The following is a 20,428-nucleotide window of genomic DNA, read 5'->3' on the forward strand; positions in this document are numbered from 1 at the left end:
GGGAGGGGGGGTCAAGGTGGCAACACTGCATCAGGAAGTAAATTTTAATGGGGGAAATAAAACATTGTTATTACATTATTGAATTTTACAGTGGTGGAAGTGGCAAAATCATGCTTGCCCACCCGCCCTCACAATAATTCTAGCTATGACCCTACATACAAATCTGACATTCTGACCAGAAACTGTTTTCCACTTTCCCTCTTGCTATATATATACTTGCTTTTATATATATCATTCATTTTATATTTTATGGAATTATTCATTTGTATCAGAATATGAACTTTTCCTCTAGAGTAAAAATTAGTCTAACAGTTATATCTTATAACAAAATTTCTAAGATGTGTCTGTCCAACAACCATAGGAGTGTGGTGTGTTTAGCTAATGTAAAAGTAGAAATAGCCAGGGAGAACCATTTGTGCTATTGGTTTCAACAAAATATGTTTTCACATACAATAACATATATTTACTTGAAGCTTTTATATGATCTAAAATAAATAAAAGTTATTACAAATTTTTTGTGGATTTATCCATTTGCTTATCAGAAAATTTTCTTTTCAGTACTTTTTACTGAACAAAATTTGAAGTATGTGCTCATTTTGATAAAATATGTTGGTAAACATCAGTGTTTAACAAAAAAAACAAAACTGGAGATAAAATTTTCTTAAGTATGATGGGCAATGAATTATTATTTATACTAGCAAAAAAATGGAATTTTTTCATTTTATTACATATCCTATGTATTTTCCTTTTATATAAATTGGCTCATAGTTTCAGTTATTAAAAGTTTTTTCCTCTAATCTCAGAAAATGCAAGGTTTGTCAGAACTCCAAGAATTTTTGTCTCAGGAATGTGATAATCTTACTATTTCTGATGTCAATTATATGCTGGAGGTGTTATCACAGAAAAAGCAGCAGCTTGAAGCAGTATGTATATAATGCATGACTTTAATTTTAGTTTTTGGTACTAAGCATATTCACCCACTTAGGTTAGAAGAGTTATATGCAAAGCATAAATAAAAAATTGTGAAATACAGTCGACCCCCACTTAATCAGATAATGAATAATTGAATACCCTGCTTATTCTAATAAAATCCATTGGAACCAATAACTCTCCAATAGAGAAAATGTTAACATTCCCCTCTTAATCAAATATGTTCAGCAAAACTTTTCCCCACTTGGAAAAATATTGAATTTAATATGGCACATATATCAATCGCTAGGTACATAATATTTTTATTGGATAAAATTGGATAAACTAGAGAGTATGTTGCCAGTTGAGACTTATGGGTCACTTGGACTTGAGAGTGAGTGGGTACTGGCCTCAAAGTATCTAAGTTGTCTTCAGCATGTACATTTAGTTATTTTATTTTTGTTGTCTGTTGTACCAATAAAGGGTGTTACTTTTTTTACAATGGAAATTGAAAATCTTTGGTAATGTCTGATTTATTACAGAAGCTTCATTTTTGTGATCTTTCATCAGTTTTCAATATACAAACTGTACTAATACAGTCGAATCTCGTTATAACGAATGCCAAGAGACCAAGGAATCACTTTGTTAAAACAAAATTTCGTTATAATGAAATTCTAGGTTACCTAGCATTGTTCCTATGTAAACTTATTTGGGGGATTAAAAAATGTTCATTAAAACGAGATTTTTGCTATAACAGTATTCGTTAAAACGGGATTCGACTGTAGTGTGAAACAGTCATTGAATTGTTCCCCACATAATTGAATATCCCTCTTAATCAGATTATCCTCTTATTGTGTGCCAGAACAGTTGATATCCATTCAAATGGGTATCATTCGATCTAGATCATGTGTCTAGATATAATTACCAGATTATTTGTCCATGTAAAAGCCAGGATTACACTATAAAAGCTTTGTAAAAGTCTTTTATAAAACTTTAAAAATGCGACTAATTAGAAGATCGGTTGCATTAGGGTAAATATAACCAACAGGTTTATTGGTATTTTTTAGTTTTGTAAAAGATCTTTTATCAAACTTCAATGTGTAATCCTGGCCTTATACTAATGAAAAAATAGGAACATATAAAAGTTTCCACTTCTGTCACAGTATGCAGTCAGCAGATTTGAAGTTATTTTTTTACCTACTGAGTAAAAAAATAACTTCAAATTCCAAAAGAAAATAAGAAACCAGGAAAACACGGGCAAATTTTTAGAACAGAAGCATAAAAGATTACCAGAATCATAATTGGTCTGTTGGGTCCCCCAAATACTACTATGATAGCAGTCCATACCCAGGGCCGTCTTAAGAGCTACTATGAATACTTTACCGCACACCAACTCCAGTCATATATCACCATATGGCAATTTCCAACCAGTGGAGTTGGGTGGGAAATGAAGACTTCATCCATCGGTGGTCGCCCCAGGCCTGGTAGGTAAAGAACTTGCTTCTGACGTTCTATGCCCGGATTCGAACCCATGGACTTTGATGGTAACCTTCATAGTGGAAGATGAGCATCTTTCCAATGCGCCACTCAGGTGCTCCATCTTAAGAGCGTTATCGGCCCCCAGGCCAAGTGATTTTTCTGAGGCCTTACCTGGTGGAATCTTGAAAATTTGAACTGGTTCTCATTTTTGTGTGACCCCTGTTTTCTTAAAGCCCTAGGGCTGTGCCCGACTGGACTCATACGTTAAGATGGCACTGTCAATACCTCCCTCTCAGCTAGTGCCATCATCTGCAGGCGAATATTTGTGCAGATTTAGTTACTTTTTGTTAGCACCCTTTAGAGGCAAAGATTACAATGCCTGTGATATGCTCAAGCAAGTCGATTTCTGGAAGAAGCTGGACGCGGGCATGCTAGGCAAGTAGTTTATTTAAATTAGCAGAGCCAAAAATCAAATAATTGCTGTAAATAATAATAACATATAATACATAAGCAACAATATACTGTATTTCTTCAATATCTGAACATGCAGGAAACCATGCAAAATACTGTATCTGTATGTCGTATTGGGTTGCCCATAAAAATGTTTCTCGTAGAAAAAAAACTATTTATTTGTTATTGTTGTCTTATTCATTCAGTTCTTGATATAAATTTATATCAGTCTTTTAAATGTATTCTTTGATAATTATTGATTCTCATTTTTCTCTACATGCTAGAATGAACCACACTTCAACATTCAAAATGCTAGTGTTCCTCAAATTTTACAGCATGCCCGCTGATGCAGGGGAATACAGCATGAAGTTATAACTTAAGCTAGACTATCTTTTTTTCTTTTGAAGAAATAAGCATGCAGTCAGTAGATTTATCTAATAAATTGCATTATTAATTTTTTTTCATTTTAGGACTGCCTGGAAGCTCAAATGCATTTATTAAGGGAATTTCTCAATAAAGTTCGGAATAACAAAGAAGAAGTAAAGCTACAAAAAACTTTATTTTCTTATTTTTAATGTGGAAAATAGAGTTAATATTTGTTAATAGCACATTGCTTTGTTAGAAGAGATTACCATATTTCAAAAATGACTTTTCATGTATTTGATTGGTTGTTTTCTATTTTGCCAGGCATTGAAGAAAATCAATGAAGAGCTGACCTTAATAGATCAGGATGCAAGAGCCATTGAAGTTGGTATACTTTTTCATCTAAAAATTGTTTTTGTTTAAACTAATTATTTGCCTACTTTTGTCCTAGAGATGTGTGCAGGGATTTATTTCTCGATATTGATTTTGATTTATTTTTCTAAAAATTTACAGGAAAAGCTGAAAGCGCACATGCTGGCTCAGTCAGATGTAGGTTTTTTTTAATTCCTTGTGTGTTTGTACAAGAATATTGAAATTTCTGTCCATGACCAAACAAATGCACTGTACTTATTCTCATACAATAAATGTGTCCAAAATAAATAAATATATCTGGTTTAATATTGGGAATAAATATGTTGTTGACGTTGTTTTGAAATTTGCAGTTTCAAAGAAAAAAAAAGTTGTTAATACAAGAAATGTGTTCATATTTTTCTACTCAAGAATTCAGTCATAAAATGCCACCATCATATTAATGCATGCTAAAATTATAAATCTTCATATGTCGTTTAGAAATGTTTTTCATTTATTTTATGCTCTCATTTTTTCCCAATTTTTCTTACATACAGTCATTCCCCTGACTTACGTTCATTCCAAAACTTACAATATATGGCGAGGTAAATTTTCCACTGATGTGTTAGTGAAATAATGAGACGATAAGTTTCAAAATCAAGTGATTAATATCTCCATATCTATTAAATTTAATGACAGACAAAATTATTAATTGCCAAAACAAAATTGTCAAACATGGAAAAATTACAGATTATGACTGAAACCACTAAAGAATTGCCTTTGGGTTGGAAATAAAGAGCTACTGCAAAGCCACAGTGAATTAAAATGTATTTCAAGGAGAAAAAAACATTTGTGGCATGACTATCTGTAGGCAATAGTTTGTAATTATCATAATGTAATTAATAAGTGTGTGTGTGTAACCGAAGTTATCTTCATAATTATAAAATTTATTCTCAACAAAAATTACCTTCATGTGCAATTTCAGTTAAGATAACAAATTTGAGTCAGCTTCATAGAAAATATGAGAAAATGGGAATGTGTCTTTTAAAATATGGGTTGATAATATTTTTTGCTTATTTATCTTTCTGCTACAATTTTCAGATTGTTGGGATGAGAATGTGATGTAAAATTTTTCAAGCTTTGCTCAAAATGTGCCTAATTGAAAAAAAAATTAGCACACTAATGCGTAGTGACGTAAGTCAGGACATGACTGTAAGGCGAACCTCTTATGGAAGATTAAACCTGTCTTACATATTGCATGTGTTCTTTTAATTGTTTTAAAATTAAATTTTGATTTTAGCTTGCTACCTACTGTTACCCACAATACTTTTGGAGTATGTATTTCATTTATAGTATTTGTTAGAATTCTTTCTTTCTCCTTCCAGGAGTGTGTTATCGAAAATGTCAGTGCCATTGTACCTAAGGCAGAGCCTTCTACATCAAAACAGTGCTGTCATGAAGGCTTTAATAGTAGTCAGAATGTGAGTTCTTTGTGTGTATGTTTCTGCTAGGTGTATCATTCACTTGAAGAGCATTAAAACTTCACTTAGGATTTATAATATATCTCTAATATTATTGGTCAATATCTGGCAATTGATTATTTCCATCATAATTAAAGCCCAGAAGTTCAGGCAAAATGGCATAAATGTCAATTTTTGCCTATTTTCGATTTTTTTTTTTCTTTTTTGTAAAAACACATTTTCTTTTATTTTTCCAGTCATAAATGTCTATTTTAACATTGCTTCAAGTTCATTAATGAATTTCATCTTCCATATTCTGTAGAATGTGGATATTTTGAACATGGAGACTTGATCATTTTTCTATCTCTAACTCTTTGTATTGTTATCAGAAAGCCCCTTTGCCTCACACCCTTCTAGCCCTAATAACAACGCAAATAGGTGCAAGTGCCTGAGAGATAGAAAACTTAATGTTGCCCTGCATAACTTTGTTTTGGCTGGATAGTGTTAGGCATGAATGTTTTTATTTCAAACAAATGTAGCCCATGTATGAGAGAAGCTGAGAAAAATTAGAAGTTTGTTTCTCCTTGTAACATATCTTGCACATGCACTTGACAGCATTGTATATGTATCCCTGACTGATCACTGTCCCAAGAGATCAGTCTTGGCTCACCCAGGCCGTGCAGGAGTTGAAATGACTCTGGCCCTAAGGTCTTTTTTTTTTGTGCTACAAATGCACTGCAAACAACCATGGTGAGTTATTTTAGGTATATATTATTCTATTGAATTTGCCAGAGCATTCTCAGGGTCGTGTGAGAGGTGCAGCCACCCTGGGCCTTGCCCTTGAAGTATGTGTCCACATATGTGGTAATATTGAACGAAAACAAGTCTTTTTTTTATACATATACTTACCTCGAAGGAGCCTCACAATCATTTTATCTACAGGATCTGCGTCTGGTAATGCTGGCCCTGGAATCATTCCCTTTTGCCTGCTTATTTCAGCCATTTTTAGTGCCTAAATCTCCAAGCTTTAATCATAACATATTTTCTGGAAGTGTTTTCCAGAATATTTTAATAATTCTGCTGTGACATGGACTCTCATCATGAGGATTCTGGTTTGAATACTGTTATCGCCACTTTGGTGGGTTGGCTGAAGGTGTTTTTCTGCAGTCTTCCAACTTGGAGGCACGAATGTAAGCCGGTCTCCCATTTGAAAGAGTCTCTCCACAGAGAAATGGCAGGCCTTCAACATGATACTGTACTCACACAACATGAAAGATTCAAGCATTTATTATATTTGCTTCAAAATATGGAAGACATGTGGCAGCACTAGTAAAAACACTAGACAAGCATAACTCTGACAACATAAATACATTAGGACCATGCACATACATACACAACACGTTCCCGCATGCACAGATTTGTTGGGAATTCTACAGAGGAATGTGTTAGGGGGGTGCAAGTAGTAAAATATTTTAATGTATTCAGTGAGTAATAACATCAACACTACTTGTTATTTCTAATTATTGCAATTGGTTTTCAGATTGTCTTATTCATTCCTACACATCATATTTCATCTACAAATTTCTGTAATCAGCAGAGCTTGACAAATGAAGGGAAATCTAGGCGCCAACCAAATATTTTTTAAAAGTCAAACGACTTTCTTTTGCCCGAGCTAAATACATAGAAAGTTTTAGTTGTCTATACCATTCTCTTAGTTGCCATAGCAACTTGGCGCTCATCAAGCCCTGATGATCATAAATATTAAAAACCCTGTAGAGTATGATAATTATACATTTTTAATTATAAATTTTTTTAATACAAAGTATACTTGATATATGTCTATATTTTCGGTTGAATACAGAAATATATGAGAATAATCAATACCAGAAATACCATGATACTGGAAAACCAATACCTGAAATACCATGATACTGGAAAATCAATACCTGAAATTCCATGATACTGGAAAATCAATACCTGAACCATTGGTACAAGGCTGGACAAATCCTACTGTGGGCGACTAAAAAATTGATATTAGTGCCTAAAATTTTCTTTGTGTTGTTACTAAATAAGGCTGAGAGAAGCACAAAATGTTTGGAACTTACAGCTGTGTATGTGTCAACATGAAAGAGGATCACTATGCCCCCTAAAAAAAGTCAAAAGCAGCATTATTTTGGACCTTTTTCTTTGGGTAAAAAAATTTTTGGCACCTAGATTTTTTGTGATTTATCCAGCCATGCATTAGAATCAACCTAATTATTTAAGCATTTATACAGCCCGCCCTATGTATTTGTTGATTTCATATTCACGGTATTTTGCATTCACAATGTCCTTCCCAGTTTTCTAAAAAAATGCAGTTGTAGCGCTAATTCTTGTATCAAAACAAAATATTAATTGCACGTGCCAAATGTTTTGAAGACCCCTCCTGAAGTTTTTCCTGATGCTTAAGTCTTCTATATGCCTTCCAACTCCACATCTAGCATTCAGCTGCTTGTTCAAATGTGATGTGAACATTCATGGCTCGCTATACACATTATACTCAATGATGATTGTGCAGTCATTCAAAGAATATGCAAACGTCTTAGAATCATGAAGCAATTTCACCGGCACCATTAGCGTCGTTGCTAGAACTGTGGAAGCTATAAAGATGGAAACACCTCATATCTGACGAATTTTTGGCCACAATGTGAGCCTGAACACATCAATTTCTACGGAACCAGCCGAAATGGTTATGAAAGCTACTGTTGCATTAGCGAAGCAAAGCAGGTGAATGGAGAAGGGTTTAATAAAGAGTACATAGAAGGTAATTATAGGAGAATTAATTGACAGAAATTCAGAAATTGATAGGGGATTAATTGAAGTGATTGCTCCTAAAACTGAAGCGATATGGCATGATGATCAAGATTAAGAAGTGGATGACAAGTTCATTATGAGCAACACTGTGCAAGGGTTTTGTAAGTTTAAATCAGCAATGGATTGTTTCCATGACATTGACCCATCTATGGTAAGTTTATCACATGTAGAAAAATTGGAAGGGGAAGCCTTGTTACCATACTCTTTCTTTCAAACGAAACATGGTCAAGGCTCTATCGACTTCCACCAATTTTAGTCAATGCTCCCGTTGAAGGGTGGAAACGTGTAGTAAGTTTCCATACTCTAATAAATGAACTTAAATGAAGAAGAAATGGTTAACCGACATTATAATGTTCTTTCAGAAAACATCGTGAGAATCACTGGACACCCTTTCTACTTCTGTTGCACAAACCAGATATAAAGGAGTTGTCTAAAAAAGCAAAAGTTCGTGGTTTGTGTTATTTGTGAATTTCCCATATTCACAGTCACTCCCAGAACGTAACTCGTGCAAAACTGAGGGACAACCATATATGCTCACTCTGACATGTATGGCTCCAGTTTGGATTTTATCATATGCTTTCATCTGCTTCTATACATGTGTTTCAAAAATATTTTTGCTGTAAAAAGTCTGTAGCTTTGGCCTTCCTATCTTTCACCTAATTATACGTTAAGCCAATGCTGAAGTCTAGGCTCTTTGCAAAGCAACTGACCAATTTCTGGTCTTTTTTTTGTAAGCTCACCAATGCGCAAATACATAGAACTTTAAACTTAGGCTATAAAATATATAATACATGCAAGTTTTATGTGAATTTTGTCAAAATCGTCCTTTTTTCTATTTTTCTCTCTAATAGTCAAAGCGACTACAGGCAATGACCTCTGTTCTTGCGAATAGACGCAAACGTATGCATGCACACTTTGATGACTTGGAACAAACCTATTTCAAGGTTAGAATGAAAAGTCGTGCCATCTCTCCATCAGGTACGATTTCTTTCTCAATTATAAATATTAATTATAAAAATAAAATCTTGCCAAAGGAAACGGTAAATATATCTTTTATCTTGCAAAATGCATGCAAAAGATGTCAATGTACTTGCAAAAGCTTCCTATCTATTCTTTTGATTTAACTTTTTTTAATGAATTTGTGGATTATACATATGAATTTCTAAATGCATTTTAGGATGCATTAGGATATTTCTTAATAATGACTAATAATACTATATTCATGATAACACATCGCTGCCGCCCCCTCATGCCAGAAGCATGAATATGTGAATTTCCAAAATGTGGAAAATGCCGTTTGAATGTTTACTCTTCCCATTTTACTCTGTGAGTGTTATTTCCCTTAAATACATTGTAACATGTGTTTCCATAGAAATACACCTTCTCGCTTCAGGCAAAACTTATATACCAAAATGGGGTATCCAACCAGCAGATAAAAAAAAACGAAAGCTTTCACATTCATGCTTCTTGCATGAGGGGGAACAACATATAACCAAGTTTTCTATGTTAAACACTTTTTACTGATCCTTAAATTGTCTTTTACAATTAGAAGAAAATAAATTGACAAAAATTCAACTTAGTCTTGATTTACATAATTCAATTTAACAAATATATTAACCTTTATATTTGTGTCCCAATGTGTGTGTACATAGTTTCAGTATATCTAATATATCTTTTTTTTTTATAGAGGATACGAGGCAGAGCCTACATGAGTTTTCAGAGAGCTTATCAAAGTTTACTCGCTTCACCGTTGTGAGGTCTTTAGCCAATTTAAATTATGCTAATGATCATTTCAATGGATCCAACATTGTGTCTAGGTATGTGAATTGTTTCTCTTCTTTCATTTTTAAATTTAAATTATTTTCCCATGTCTTTCGCAACAGCTTATGTGTTATTTTATCTTTATGAAATGACTAGAAAGTTTGCATGAAAAAAAGAATTGCATTCATAAAATATTAAATTTTGTTATTTATTTGATATACTATTCATCAATCACTAGGGCTCCTTGACACAACAGGCTGGGTTATCCTTCAGCTTTGTGTTAATTGTGATGCAGGTATATTCGTTATGGTGTGTGTAAAGTAGTACATTTGTATGTAGTAAAGTAGTATATTCGTTATAGCTTCCCAGTGGCGTGGTGATATGATGCTTGTCTGCCATCCTTAAGGTTGTTGTCATAATAATAATAATAATAACGCGATCCTCACATATTCCCAAGGGATCAGCGTTCGTTTGAATGAAAATTTTCAATTAAAAAATATTTAATATTTATTTACCCCAAGACAGCTTTTTTCTTGAAGTGCTACAAGCATTTCGAACGGATAATCCATCTGGTCTCTCGTTGAAAGAGTTGCCAGAAGTCCAGAAAGGTTTGCAAAGTTAGAGAGAAGGTAGCAGATTTTTTTTTAAATCAATTTCCAAACTTTCCCGGCAAGTTCCCACGCTCGACTTTGACCCCCAAAAACCTGATTGGGATTACTGCTTCCTCTTATTTAAACTATCAGCCTCTCATCAGGCTTTCCATCGTGAAACCCCAATAATAACTGTGTTCGTGCAGCTGAAGATGGTTTGCAATGGTCTTTCAGAGCTTTAAAGCGCAATGAAAGTCAGTTTCTGTTTTCAAAAAAGAAAAAAAATTTCCACTACAAAGCAGCAGAAATTACTATAGTCTATCGTCATTATGTCAAATCTCTGTCTCGTGAAAGAAATTTTCACTCCTAGAGTAAAAGAGCAAATCCTCCGAATTACGAAGGCTAATTTAGCAACTTCGCTGAATAACGAGTGTTAAATCACCAATCTCGCCAAATAACAAGTGCTGAATCTTCCAAACTTCTCTCCCATTTTGCAACAATTTTTTTCCGAGTATAATAAAATTTAAAACCTATAGACATATTTTAGCCTATTTGAAGTCCTGCTGTTCCAGACAGCAAATAGTGCCCTCAGTAAGCAAAAATCATCTTAAATAGAGTGGTGTGAAAAATTTTGACAGCCGCTTTTTTAAACAAGGTATCAAAAGCCAGACACACCAGAAACAAAATCATCAAGCTGATGAAAAGATGTTTGATAACAAAAGACAGTGCAGTTATTTTATTTTGAAAATGAATTGGGGTAACGAAAATGTTTTTGTAAGTTAATTTTGCTGCTCCAATTTATAAATATCTCAGGGTTCATATGGGTCAGGGAAAACCGGGGAAAGTCAGGGAAAATGGCCCATTTTTGTTTTAAAACCTGGAAATTTCAGACAACGTGGAAAATCGTCATGATTGTCATCTGATCGGGGAAAAAAGATTGATAAAAAAATAATAATAATAAAGAGAAAAAAAATTTTGTCGGCATAAAAAAGGGAATTCTGATAGCATCGTAAATATTGATGATCCAGAAAATATCTCAAAAAAACTATAGATACTGCTGAGGAGGAACGAGGATTTCGTAAGTTCGCTTGAAAAAGTGTATTACTACGACCTTATCGTAACTCTTTCTAGTGTTTCCAGAGAAACATCATAACTATGCATCGTAGAAAGCCATGAGAACAAAGCTCAGTTGCGATAATTTTGTAAGTTGACCAGTTGGGAACGGCGGATGATGCACGTGTATATTTTGATTTCCACGTGGGTATTTTTATTTGAAAACAATGTGTTGTAAGAAAACTTGTGTGGGCGAACAAAAACCTGAATCGTCAGTGGGCTGATTGGATCGAAACAGTCAAAAATGACCTGTATAAACCATGGGGGCAGCTTTGCGGCAAAACTTGCAGCATGGGCAGATATTAAGTTATCCAGAACCATGCCAAGCGTGTGAAATCAGAGGAGTTCAGTAAACATCCCTGACTGCTAAACTTCTCAGTTCTAGCGCTTACGTGAGTGCAAGCCAACTGTAAAAAATTTTGATGCAGTGAAACCAACTACATTTTTGACTAATTATGTCACAAAAGAAACAACAGTAAAGGCTTAAATCTTGTGGGCATTGAAATTGCAGAAAGGGAAATCTTTTATTTCTTAATTTTGTTCCATTTTTCTTTTCCATCAGGCATATTTGAAAAGTATAAATGCGTATAAAAAAAACTATGATTATGATGTGATTATATTGTAATTAAAATTATTAATTTTATAATTAATATAAATAATTTTATAACATATTTAATTTTTTGTAAATTTTTATTAATTTATATCAATTTTTTTAATTTAAAAAAACCTGGAATTTTTTTAAAATTTGACTGGAAAACCTGGAAAAGAGGGAAATTTTTTTACAAAAATGAGTATGAACCCTGATATCTGCTCCACAACTGCTCCGAATCCTATATTTTGCTGCTCCAAAACTGCTCTGAAATGAACTTTGTCACTTCCCACCCCTGCAATGAGTTCCCCTGGTTATATAGGTGCCTTATCAATTGCTGGTAAATGTTTATTTGATATGGACTGGGGTTAAAGTTACAGTGGTGTAAGTCAATTTTCAATAATTCTATGTTAATTCAAGAAATGCAATCTAGGAGTGCTAAACTATTGAAGGAAACAATGAAATAAGTCACAGCTTCAATAGTTGCTTTGTAAATTTAACAAGTTTAATTTTGAAGGAGAAAAGTGTGTATTATATATAATGCTCTTGTTTAATTCTACATACTTTTTTGGTTTATTTATTATCATTATAGCAAAAGTTCAAAGATGTTTGCAAATACCTATTGTAAAGTATGAAATCAAAATGTAATAATTTGCTTATTTGTTTTCTTTATGCCCAGCATCGAATTTGACAAAGACAATGAATTTTTTGCCATAGCTGGTGTAACTAAAAAAATCAAGGTAAATTAATTTTTTATTAGTACAGTGTATTTTTAACTGTGTGATATTTTTGTTTTAGAGAATTGTTGAAACAATAATAAGTTTCTCAAAATAAAAGAACCCAGATTCACCCATCCTGGGGGGGGGGGGGGGAGGAACGCTTAGATATCTTGCAAAACATTTGAGGCAGGTGAATCTGGTCATGCCATAACTGTGATATTGCTTTTCTTTTCATTTCCATGGAAAATTTACATACTTTTTACTGCATTTTGTGAAGAAAATTGTAATTTAATTCTGTAAGCAGTCTGATGAATTTGTCAAAGTGTGGAGCAACCTGTTTATTATGAAATCAGTCACTGTCAATGATAAATGACAATCAAAATTTATTTTTAAATATTTGAAGTCTTCTACCTCATTTGTTTGACTTTCCACCAGAAAATGTTTTTTTCTTTTTTTCTTTACTTTAAATTTTATAATTCCTAAATGTGCAGGGTATATTATATAGAAAAGAAAGTCCCTAGGCAACATTTTGCTAGTGAACTGTTCATCCTACAGGTATTTCAATTCGAAAAAATATCCAAATAATGTATACAACTCAGATATGTAATTCATGTTGCTAGGGGTTGCATAGTTATTAAAATGTAAAAGAGTCAACTTTTTATATGGACAACCTGTGCTCAAAAACATAGTTAGAAAGTTGTAATGTCTCTTCTGAAGCCAACAAAATAAATTCCAAATTTTTAAGTGCAATGTTCACTGAGATATTTAAATTCAGAAATTGGAGAAAAATTGGGAAAGAATAGCGAAATAAGGGAAAGAAGCATTTTCCATTAGTTTTAGATGTTCTTTTCAAATTTTTCTCCAATTTCCAAATTCAAATACCTTAATGAATATCTACTTACAAACGTGGATTTTTTTATTTTTTTTTTGTTGTCCTCAAAAGCGACAAAGTTTTTTTTTTGTCATTTTACAACGTTCACAACTTTCTAATTTGGTTTTTGAGCATAGGATGTTCGCATAAAAAGTTGGTGTTTGTATTTTAATAACTAAACAACTCCTTGCAATATGAATAACGTATCCAAATTCTACACACTTTTCCTAATTGGAGGTATGCCTCTAGGATCAACAGTTTGCCCATACTTGCCAACTACTATGGAATTTCTGCAGTTTCTCTAGATTTCTACCATAAAATACGGAACTACACCAAATTGTGAACAACTATGGAAGTCTGGTTTTTTTAGTGTGCTTCTTTTGGCAAGAATTTCTTTAAATTTCGTTATCCTATCGAGTACAAAATGACGTCATATAGAGACTTCATTTCCTAAGAATAAATATCACACCAAGAATAAATATCAAATTAAGAGCTGGGCAATTTCCAGGTAGGGTCAAAAACAGCCCAGCAATGACTTTTGGAATGCCTATTTTGGGGTTACCCTCCTTCCCAAACAATGCTTTGTCACTTTTTAATGCTCCCAGTCATAGGCGGACGGAACCTAGGAGGTGAGGCAGATTGAGCGCCCCCAATAATTTCTAAAAAACAATACAATGCACCCTTTCTCTCCTGCATATGCGTTTAAGTCTTGTATACATAGGATGACCAGCAACTTTCAGCCTCCAATGTTTTCTTCATGTCTGCACCTCTGCTATGTATTTCTGCTAGTATATGAAGAAAACCCAGACAGTGTCGGGTATTGCTGTTAGTTTGATATAGAATGTCAGATTCACTTTTTTTTCTAAAGTTGAAGAAAATTGATTTGAATTTTAAAAAAAAAAGTCATGAGGAAAAAATTTTTAGATCTAGGAGGGTCACCCCCCCCCCCTCCCCATTTTTTTTATGCAAACAATTTTTCTGGAAAAGGTTGTTGAAAAATAAATTAGGTGTGGGAATTCAGCAGGGGGTGTACCCCCATGAACATTACCACTACGGAGAGGCTTAATTATTAGGTCATGGGGCATGCATGGGTTTGCCAATAAAATGTGGCTTAAGGGCTTTTCTTACTACCCCCTGTGAAAAAAAAGAAAATGTGTTTTGATTAAATTAAATTTAACTAGCCATTGTTGCTTTGTTTCTGTAGTACTCATAATGATGTGTTCATTCTAGATGTTTGACTATGGAACAGTGATAAGTGACACAATTGATATCCATTATCCTATCAATGAAATGGTCTGCAATTCCAAAATCAGGTAGAAAAAGTTCTCTACTTGCATCAACAAAGAATTCATATGTCATAACATCAGCAGGGGTTTTGTTTGTTTGTTTGCTATTCTACTAGTTAATGCATAGCATGACAAATAAAAAAAATAGTAATAATTTAGATGCTAGTCAAATTTCTTAGGAGCATTTGTAGCATTTTTTTATTTCTATTTTTTTCCAAAGTAAAACAGTAAAGAATATTGTTTATTTCAACTTTTCTAGAATTTAATGCCTTTCCATGTTGGCAGATACAAATGCAAAGGCCACAACAGACAAAATGCCCAATGAGGTGGCTAAAAAAAAGATGCCCATAAAAAATATGGATGTCGAATATGTATCCAAACTATATCGCTGACATACTGTAATTTCCAAAATTTTTTTTGGCAGTAAATTACACATTTAAAATTTAATTACCAGTGTCAGTTTTTTTAATCAAAAATCAAATCAAATTTTTTTTGGTAATGATTCAGCCAGATTTAGAAAAAACTATGTAGTGTTGATTGTATTGTATTTTTATTTAGCTGTATCAGCTGGAGTTCTTACCTCAAAGGAATGCTTGCAAGTAGTGACTATGAAGGAACAGTCACTCTTTGGGATGCGTTTGCTGCCAAAAAAATTAAAATGTTCCAGGTAAATATATGTGTGGATCAGCAAAGTTTTGTTTTTCTTTTGGAGGCATGTAAATATAGTTAAAAATTAAATGTGTGCATTTTTATAATCATCCTTATTAGAAATATTTTTATATGAATAAGAATTATTATATATTATTAATTACATAAGTCTTGTTAGAAATCATAAAATTGAAATTTAAGCTAAATACAGTATTAAATCTATAATATCTTAATCACTTATGTTATTAATAATATATAGTAATTCTCTTATTCCTAAAAAAATATCTAATAAGGACCATTATAAATACATCATTATCATACACATGTGCACTTGCAATAAACTTATTTTTTCTCAGGAACATGAAAAGCGATGTTGGAGTGTAGATTTCAATCGTGTTGACACAAAGTTAATAGCTTCAGGGTCTGATGATTCCAAAGGTAAGAAATGAAATCGTCATACTGACTTCAAAAACCGTTATTATCCTTCTATTGTATGATTTTTTTTTTTCCTCTGAAATTTGTTATAAATCCTTTGTGGTGTTTCAGGGGTAAAAGTGAATATAAATACACTTATTAGAATCATAGTTAATATTATCATTTGTGTATTGTTATCACTTTTACAAAGTACAGAACAGACCGATAGCATAACATAGAAGAAAAATGTTTATTGTTATCAGGACTTGGGTTTATGTTATCAAGTTTTTTGTCAAAAGTTTTTTTTTCTTTTTGCATAATTTGAGGCCAAGGTCAAACAAGACTCTTTTTTTTTCTAGATGCTATTATTTTCAACCTGTTAAGACTATGTAGGAGATCAGAAGGTGTCACCTTCCCTTGTTGATAAAAATTTTCATAATCAGCTCACGATATCCTAATCGAGCGGTATTAGCCACCATGATCCATATACATGTCCAGGTGCTTTTTTCCACATGCACCTTATTTGATCAAAAGAGACATATCATCATCGTTCTTACATCCGGAGGTTTTCTTTGAATATAGTTGGTTATCCATCAGTTATTGTTATCAGCCGCTGCGGTGGTTGAGTGGTCATAGTGACGGACTCGCATCGCAAGGATCTGGGTTCAAACCCCACTGTTGCCATAGTGATGGTCAGCTGAAGTTGGTTTCCTGTGGTTCCCAACTTCGAAGCGCAAATGCGAGCCGATCTCCCGATTGAAAAGTCTCGCAACAGGCCTACAACGATACACTTATTCAATCATTACACTTCCCTCATAGTTAGTAAAAATGGTGGTAGATGGCAGCACACTACACATAACAAGCATTACACAGAAACAAACTTCACATCAGGTTTCACTACACATACACGCACATTCCAACATGTACCAATTCGTTAGAGGTTCCACCGAGGAATATGGACGAGGTACATGTATGGTTTAGTAGTAGTAGTTATTATTGTTATCAGAAATCCTGAGTCCCAATGTGATCACATTAAGCAGCTTGCACTACATTTCTAAATTTATTTTATTTATTGCAACACCTAATGTTTCTTAGATTTCATGAAATTATACCTTAAATTCTTGCTGTGGTATGTTCATTTGGGATACTTCTGCGAGAAATTTGATAAATATGCAAAAACATGTTATGAAGTTCAGTAGATCCATACTTGTTCTTATTATAAGTTTGCCCTTGAATTGAGACCCTCAATTTATGCATTGTTTTCTAGTTTTTCCTGAAATTTAAAAACTTTTTTTCTAAGTGAAACTTTGGTCGACTGCTATGGAACACTCTGTTACCTGTTTAGAAGCAAAGGCGAACGTTTGTTGTGTCAAATTCAATCCTGAGAGCCGGTATCATTTAGCTTTTGGTTCTGCAGGTAAACACTTTTCTCATCTTAAATTCTTACTCTGAATAAAGTATTGCTTTAAAACTGTAGTTACAGTAGACTCTCAACTATCAAACTCACAACTGTTCGGTCTAGTTGAAAATTCATACATAATAATTCTCTGTGATTCCACGGCTGCAACAAAACTGGTTTTAGGGTGTGGTTATGTAAAATTGGCCGTTAAAACTTCCTACACTGTGCTAGTCACATTTCAAAACCAGCTTTTGTGCTAGTTAGAGCATTAGTGGAGAGACATTACATCACGGGAAAGGACTAAAAGGGAAAAATTGTCATCTATCTAGGACTTTTTGAGAAAACGAAAAACTGAGTTTTGGCTCTTTCATCTTAGGCCTACCGTTTACGTAATCATTCATGAATTTACAATCAAATAAGTTAACTTTTTTAAAAAACAAACCTAAATTTTTGTTTTGTTTATTCTGAAAGCGTGTGTATTCATACTGTACGGTGTACATAGTTTTATGTTTCCTGCAATCAAGTTAAACATAATTTATCCTAAAGTGTTTCCAAATAATTTAATTCGTGAGCCATTTATTATGTAATAAATTTAAAAAGGTACATGTCACAGTGCATAACAAGCATTTACTAAGTACTCGTCTGTATTTAGAGGTTGGAAATTATTAATAAGAGTGGGTTTTTTGGTGTAAAAAAAGTATTTTTGTATGAGTAGGTGCGGCTAAAAAGTGAGCATTTGTAGCAATCCGGCCTACACTGCTTTTCTATTATCCAGCTCGCCGTTCCTTCACAATCGGCCAGATATTCCATATAGTCTACTGTATTGACCTTATTAAGAGCAGCATTTTGTGAGCAAAGTTTGATACATATTTCGCTTCTATTCAAATAGCTAATATTCAATATGATATGAATTATTTTCAAGCTTGTACCCTTAAGATTTCTTTCTTATATGAGGGTGATCCAGTAGTCTTGAACTGTTTTGAAAAAATATTTAATAAAAAGCTGTTAAAGATAGAAACAAACAGCATAAAAGAATTTGAAAGACAGTTTCAGTTTTTTTTTTTACTTAAAGTTGCTAACTGCTACGGATTGTCCGTAGTTTCTACGAATGGCCACTATTAACTACGGAGCTGTGGAAGACATTATAATTCTACGGAAATCGGTTTTAAAAAAATTGGGTCTTTGAGTTTTCTAGTAGTGTGTGTGTTTTACTTATTTTTATTTCATTATTATTATTCTTTTTAATTGCATCTATCTCTCTACCATAACAATAAATTTGTATTAGCATGGGAGAGAGTTAGAGAAAAAACTATAACTCGAAGCTGATCTGTTTTAGTCTGCACATGGAAGGCAATCTGTAAAGCTGCAGCTAAACCTGCCGCTCTATTCGATGCCCAAACTCTCAAAGACCTTGTTTTCCCGTCAAAACTGCCATCACACTGTGGTCTAAAAACAGGTTTTTGAGTGGTTCAGCATGGTGGGTCGGGACTCAGCTTCATTTGCATAGTTCATGGTCGAGCTCACGGAACTTGTGTCGGAAAGAATGTTTGGTTGTAGGTATCCTGATACAATGAAAACGGGAAAAGGTGTCTAGGATTTCTAGACGTCCATATATACGGCCCACAAGAAGTATACAGGTTATGATTGCATTGAATATTCATGAATTATTAAGAGGGTAACCTCGAAAAGTTGTTTTGGGAGGTTGGGGGCGACTCATGTGGTCTGAGCCTTCTAGGTTCCAGTGCTAGTGAGATGCTGTATTTATTGAACTTTCAATTAAAATTTTAAAAAAGCAAAAACAATTGAGTTTTTGAGTGATTATCTTTTTATTGTACTGTGATTATGTTGTCCTGGGGGGGGGGGGGGGGAGACAAACTGAACATTCATTACTACTGACAAGCTTTAAGCCAATGTTGGCATGTCTGCTTACTACAAAATTTCTACATGTGTATATACCTTTAGTGGCGTGTAGGATGTCAAGCCCAAGTAACATTTCTTGCCATAAACAGGGGTGTTACAAAATATAAAAGTAGGGATGGAAGTAAAATTAACTTTTTTTATAATTTATGGATTTTATTTGTTATGCTGTTGCCGCTGAACTTTTCAATCGAATTTGTGGATTTTTTTCTATTTTTCCATATCGGTACTTGCATTAAATTCTAGGTGGTCCAGAAAAGTCTGGACTTGTTTTGAAAAATACACATAAAAGAATCTGTGTTAAAGCTCTAGAGACAAATGACTTAAAACATATGAAAGCATCAAATTTTTGACGGCATCAAATTTTTTTTATTTCTATTCATTTTACTTCTATTCTTTCTGACACCCATGTTACAAACAAATAACATGGCAGGAAATGCTATATGAGCTTGACATCCTCTAATAAGAAAACTTCTCTTCCAAGTTCTTCAAGCCATTTGTCTGTATCTTTAACAACTTTTATTGTATATATTTTTTTTTCAAAACAGGTCAGGACTTTTGAACTCACCCAGTATTTCTCGGTTTTACAAACCACTTCATATTTCTCGAGGGGGTGCGGTTGATAAGATGCCCGTCTAACCGTGAAGGTTGCCATCAGATCCCAGGTTTGAACCGGGGGAAGAATATAGATAACAAAAAAATTTCCCTAAGAAGCTTGAGGTGACCACCAATAGATGGCACCTTCATCTCCAACGCAACTTGTTAACATCATTAAATTGCAGTATAGCTCCTTTTTTTATTAACTTTGTATGTTTTTGTTTCTTTATTTGCAGATCACTGTGTGCATTACTATGATCTCAGAAACACAAGGCATGCTTTAGAAATCTTCAAAAACCATAAAAAAGCTGTGTCTTATGTAAAATTCCTAAACACTGAGTCTGTGGTATCAGCGTGAGTTCTTTATTTGCTATTTTGTTATTTTTATTTTTTATAATAAAAATAATTTTGTTTATAAAAAATATATTCTTCGGATGAACAAATTTTTTTTAATCGGAATTAGTCAGTCATGTTTCAGATGAAAAATGGCTTGAAGGTGTCATTGATTCGAGTTTTTCTTCAATATTTCTCCAACACTAGTGGTTGTGCAGTTCATAATAAGCATGAAGCATAACAGGCATCATCATCAGGAGCAAACAATAGTATTGTGAGAATTGTATACTGGAACTGAAATATCAAATTTTTCGTGGTCTCAGGCTGCA

The 20,428-nt window shown here is 33.5% G+C and overlaps 1 protein-coding gene across 1 annotated transcript in view; it reads left to right on the forward strand.

Annotated features, from left to right (window-relative positions):
• Nucleotides 1-20,428, forward strand: part of LOC149087730 (E3 ubiquitin-protein ligase COP1-like) — a 42,093-nt gene that overhangs the window by 13,917 nt on the left and 7,748 nt on the right. Inside the window, exons 6-18 of the mRNA XM_089231611.1 lie at nt 804-923; nt 3,309-3,377; nt 3,526-3,585; nt 3,715-3,750; nt 4,935-5,030; nt 8,714-8,840; nt 9,550-9,679; nt 12,595-12,655; nt 14,736-14,818; nt 15,350-15,458; nt 15,796-15,877; nt 17,154-17,270; nt 20,003-20,120. Coding sequence (XP_089087737.1) covers nt 804-923; nt 3,309-3,377; nt 3,526-3,585; nt 3,715-3,750; nt 4,935-5,030; nt 8,714-8,840; nt 9,550-9,679; nt 12,595-12,655; nt 14,736-14,818; nt 15,350-15,458; nt 15,796-15,877; nt 17,154-17,270; nt 20,003-20,120 — 1,208 coding nt within the window. The remainder of the gene's footprint in view (nt 1-803; nt 924-3,308; nt 3,378-3,525; nt 3,586-3,714; nt 3,751-4,934; nt 5,031-8,713; nt 8,841-9,549; nt 9,680-12,594; nt 12,656-14,735; nt 14,819-15,349; nt 15,459-15,795; nt 15,878-17,153; nt 17,271-20,002; nt 20,121-20,428) is intronic.

Source organism: Pholcus phalangioides, unplaced genomic scaffold (assembly GCF_987345545.1).
Source record: "Pholcus phalangioides strain wild (caught in Gottingen) unplaced genomic scaffold, Ppha-v1.0 ptg000004l_1, whole genome shotgun sequence".
NCBI classification, from domain to species: Eukaryota; Metazoa; Arthropoda; class Arachnida; order Araneae; family Pholcidae; genus Pholcus; species Pholcus phalangioides.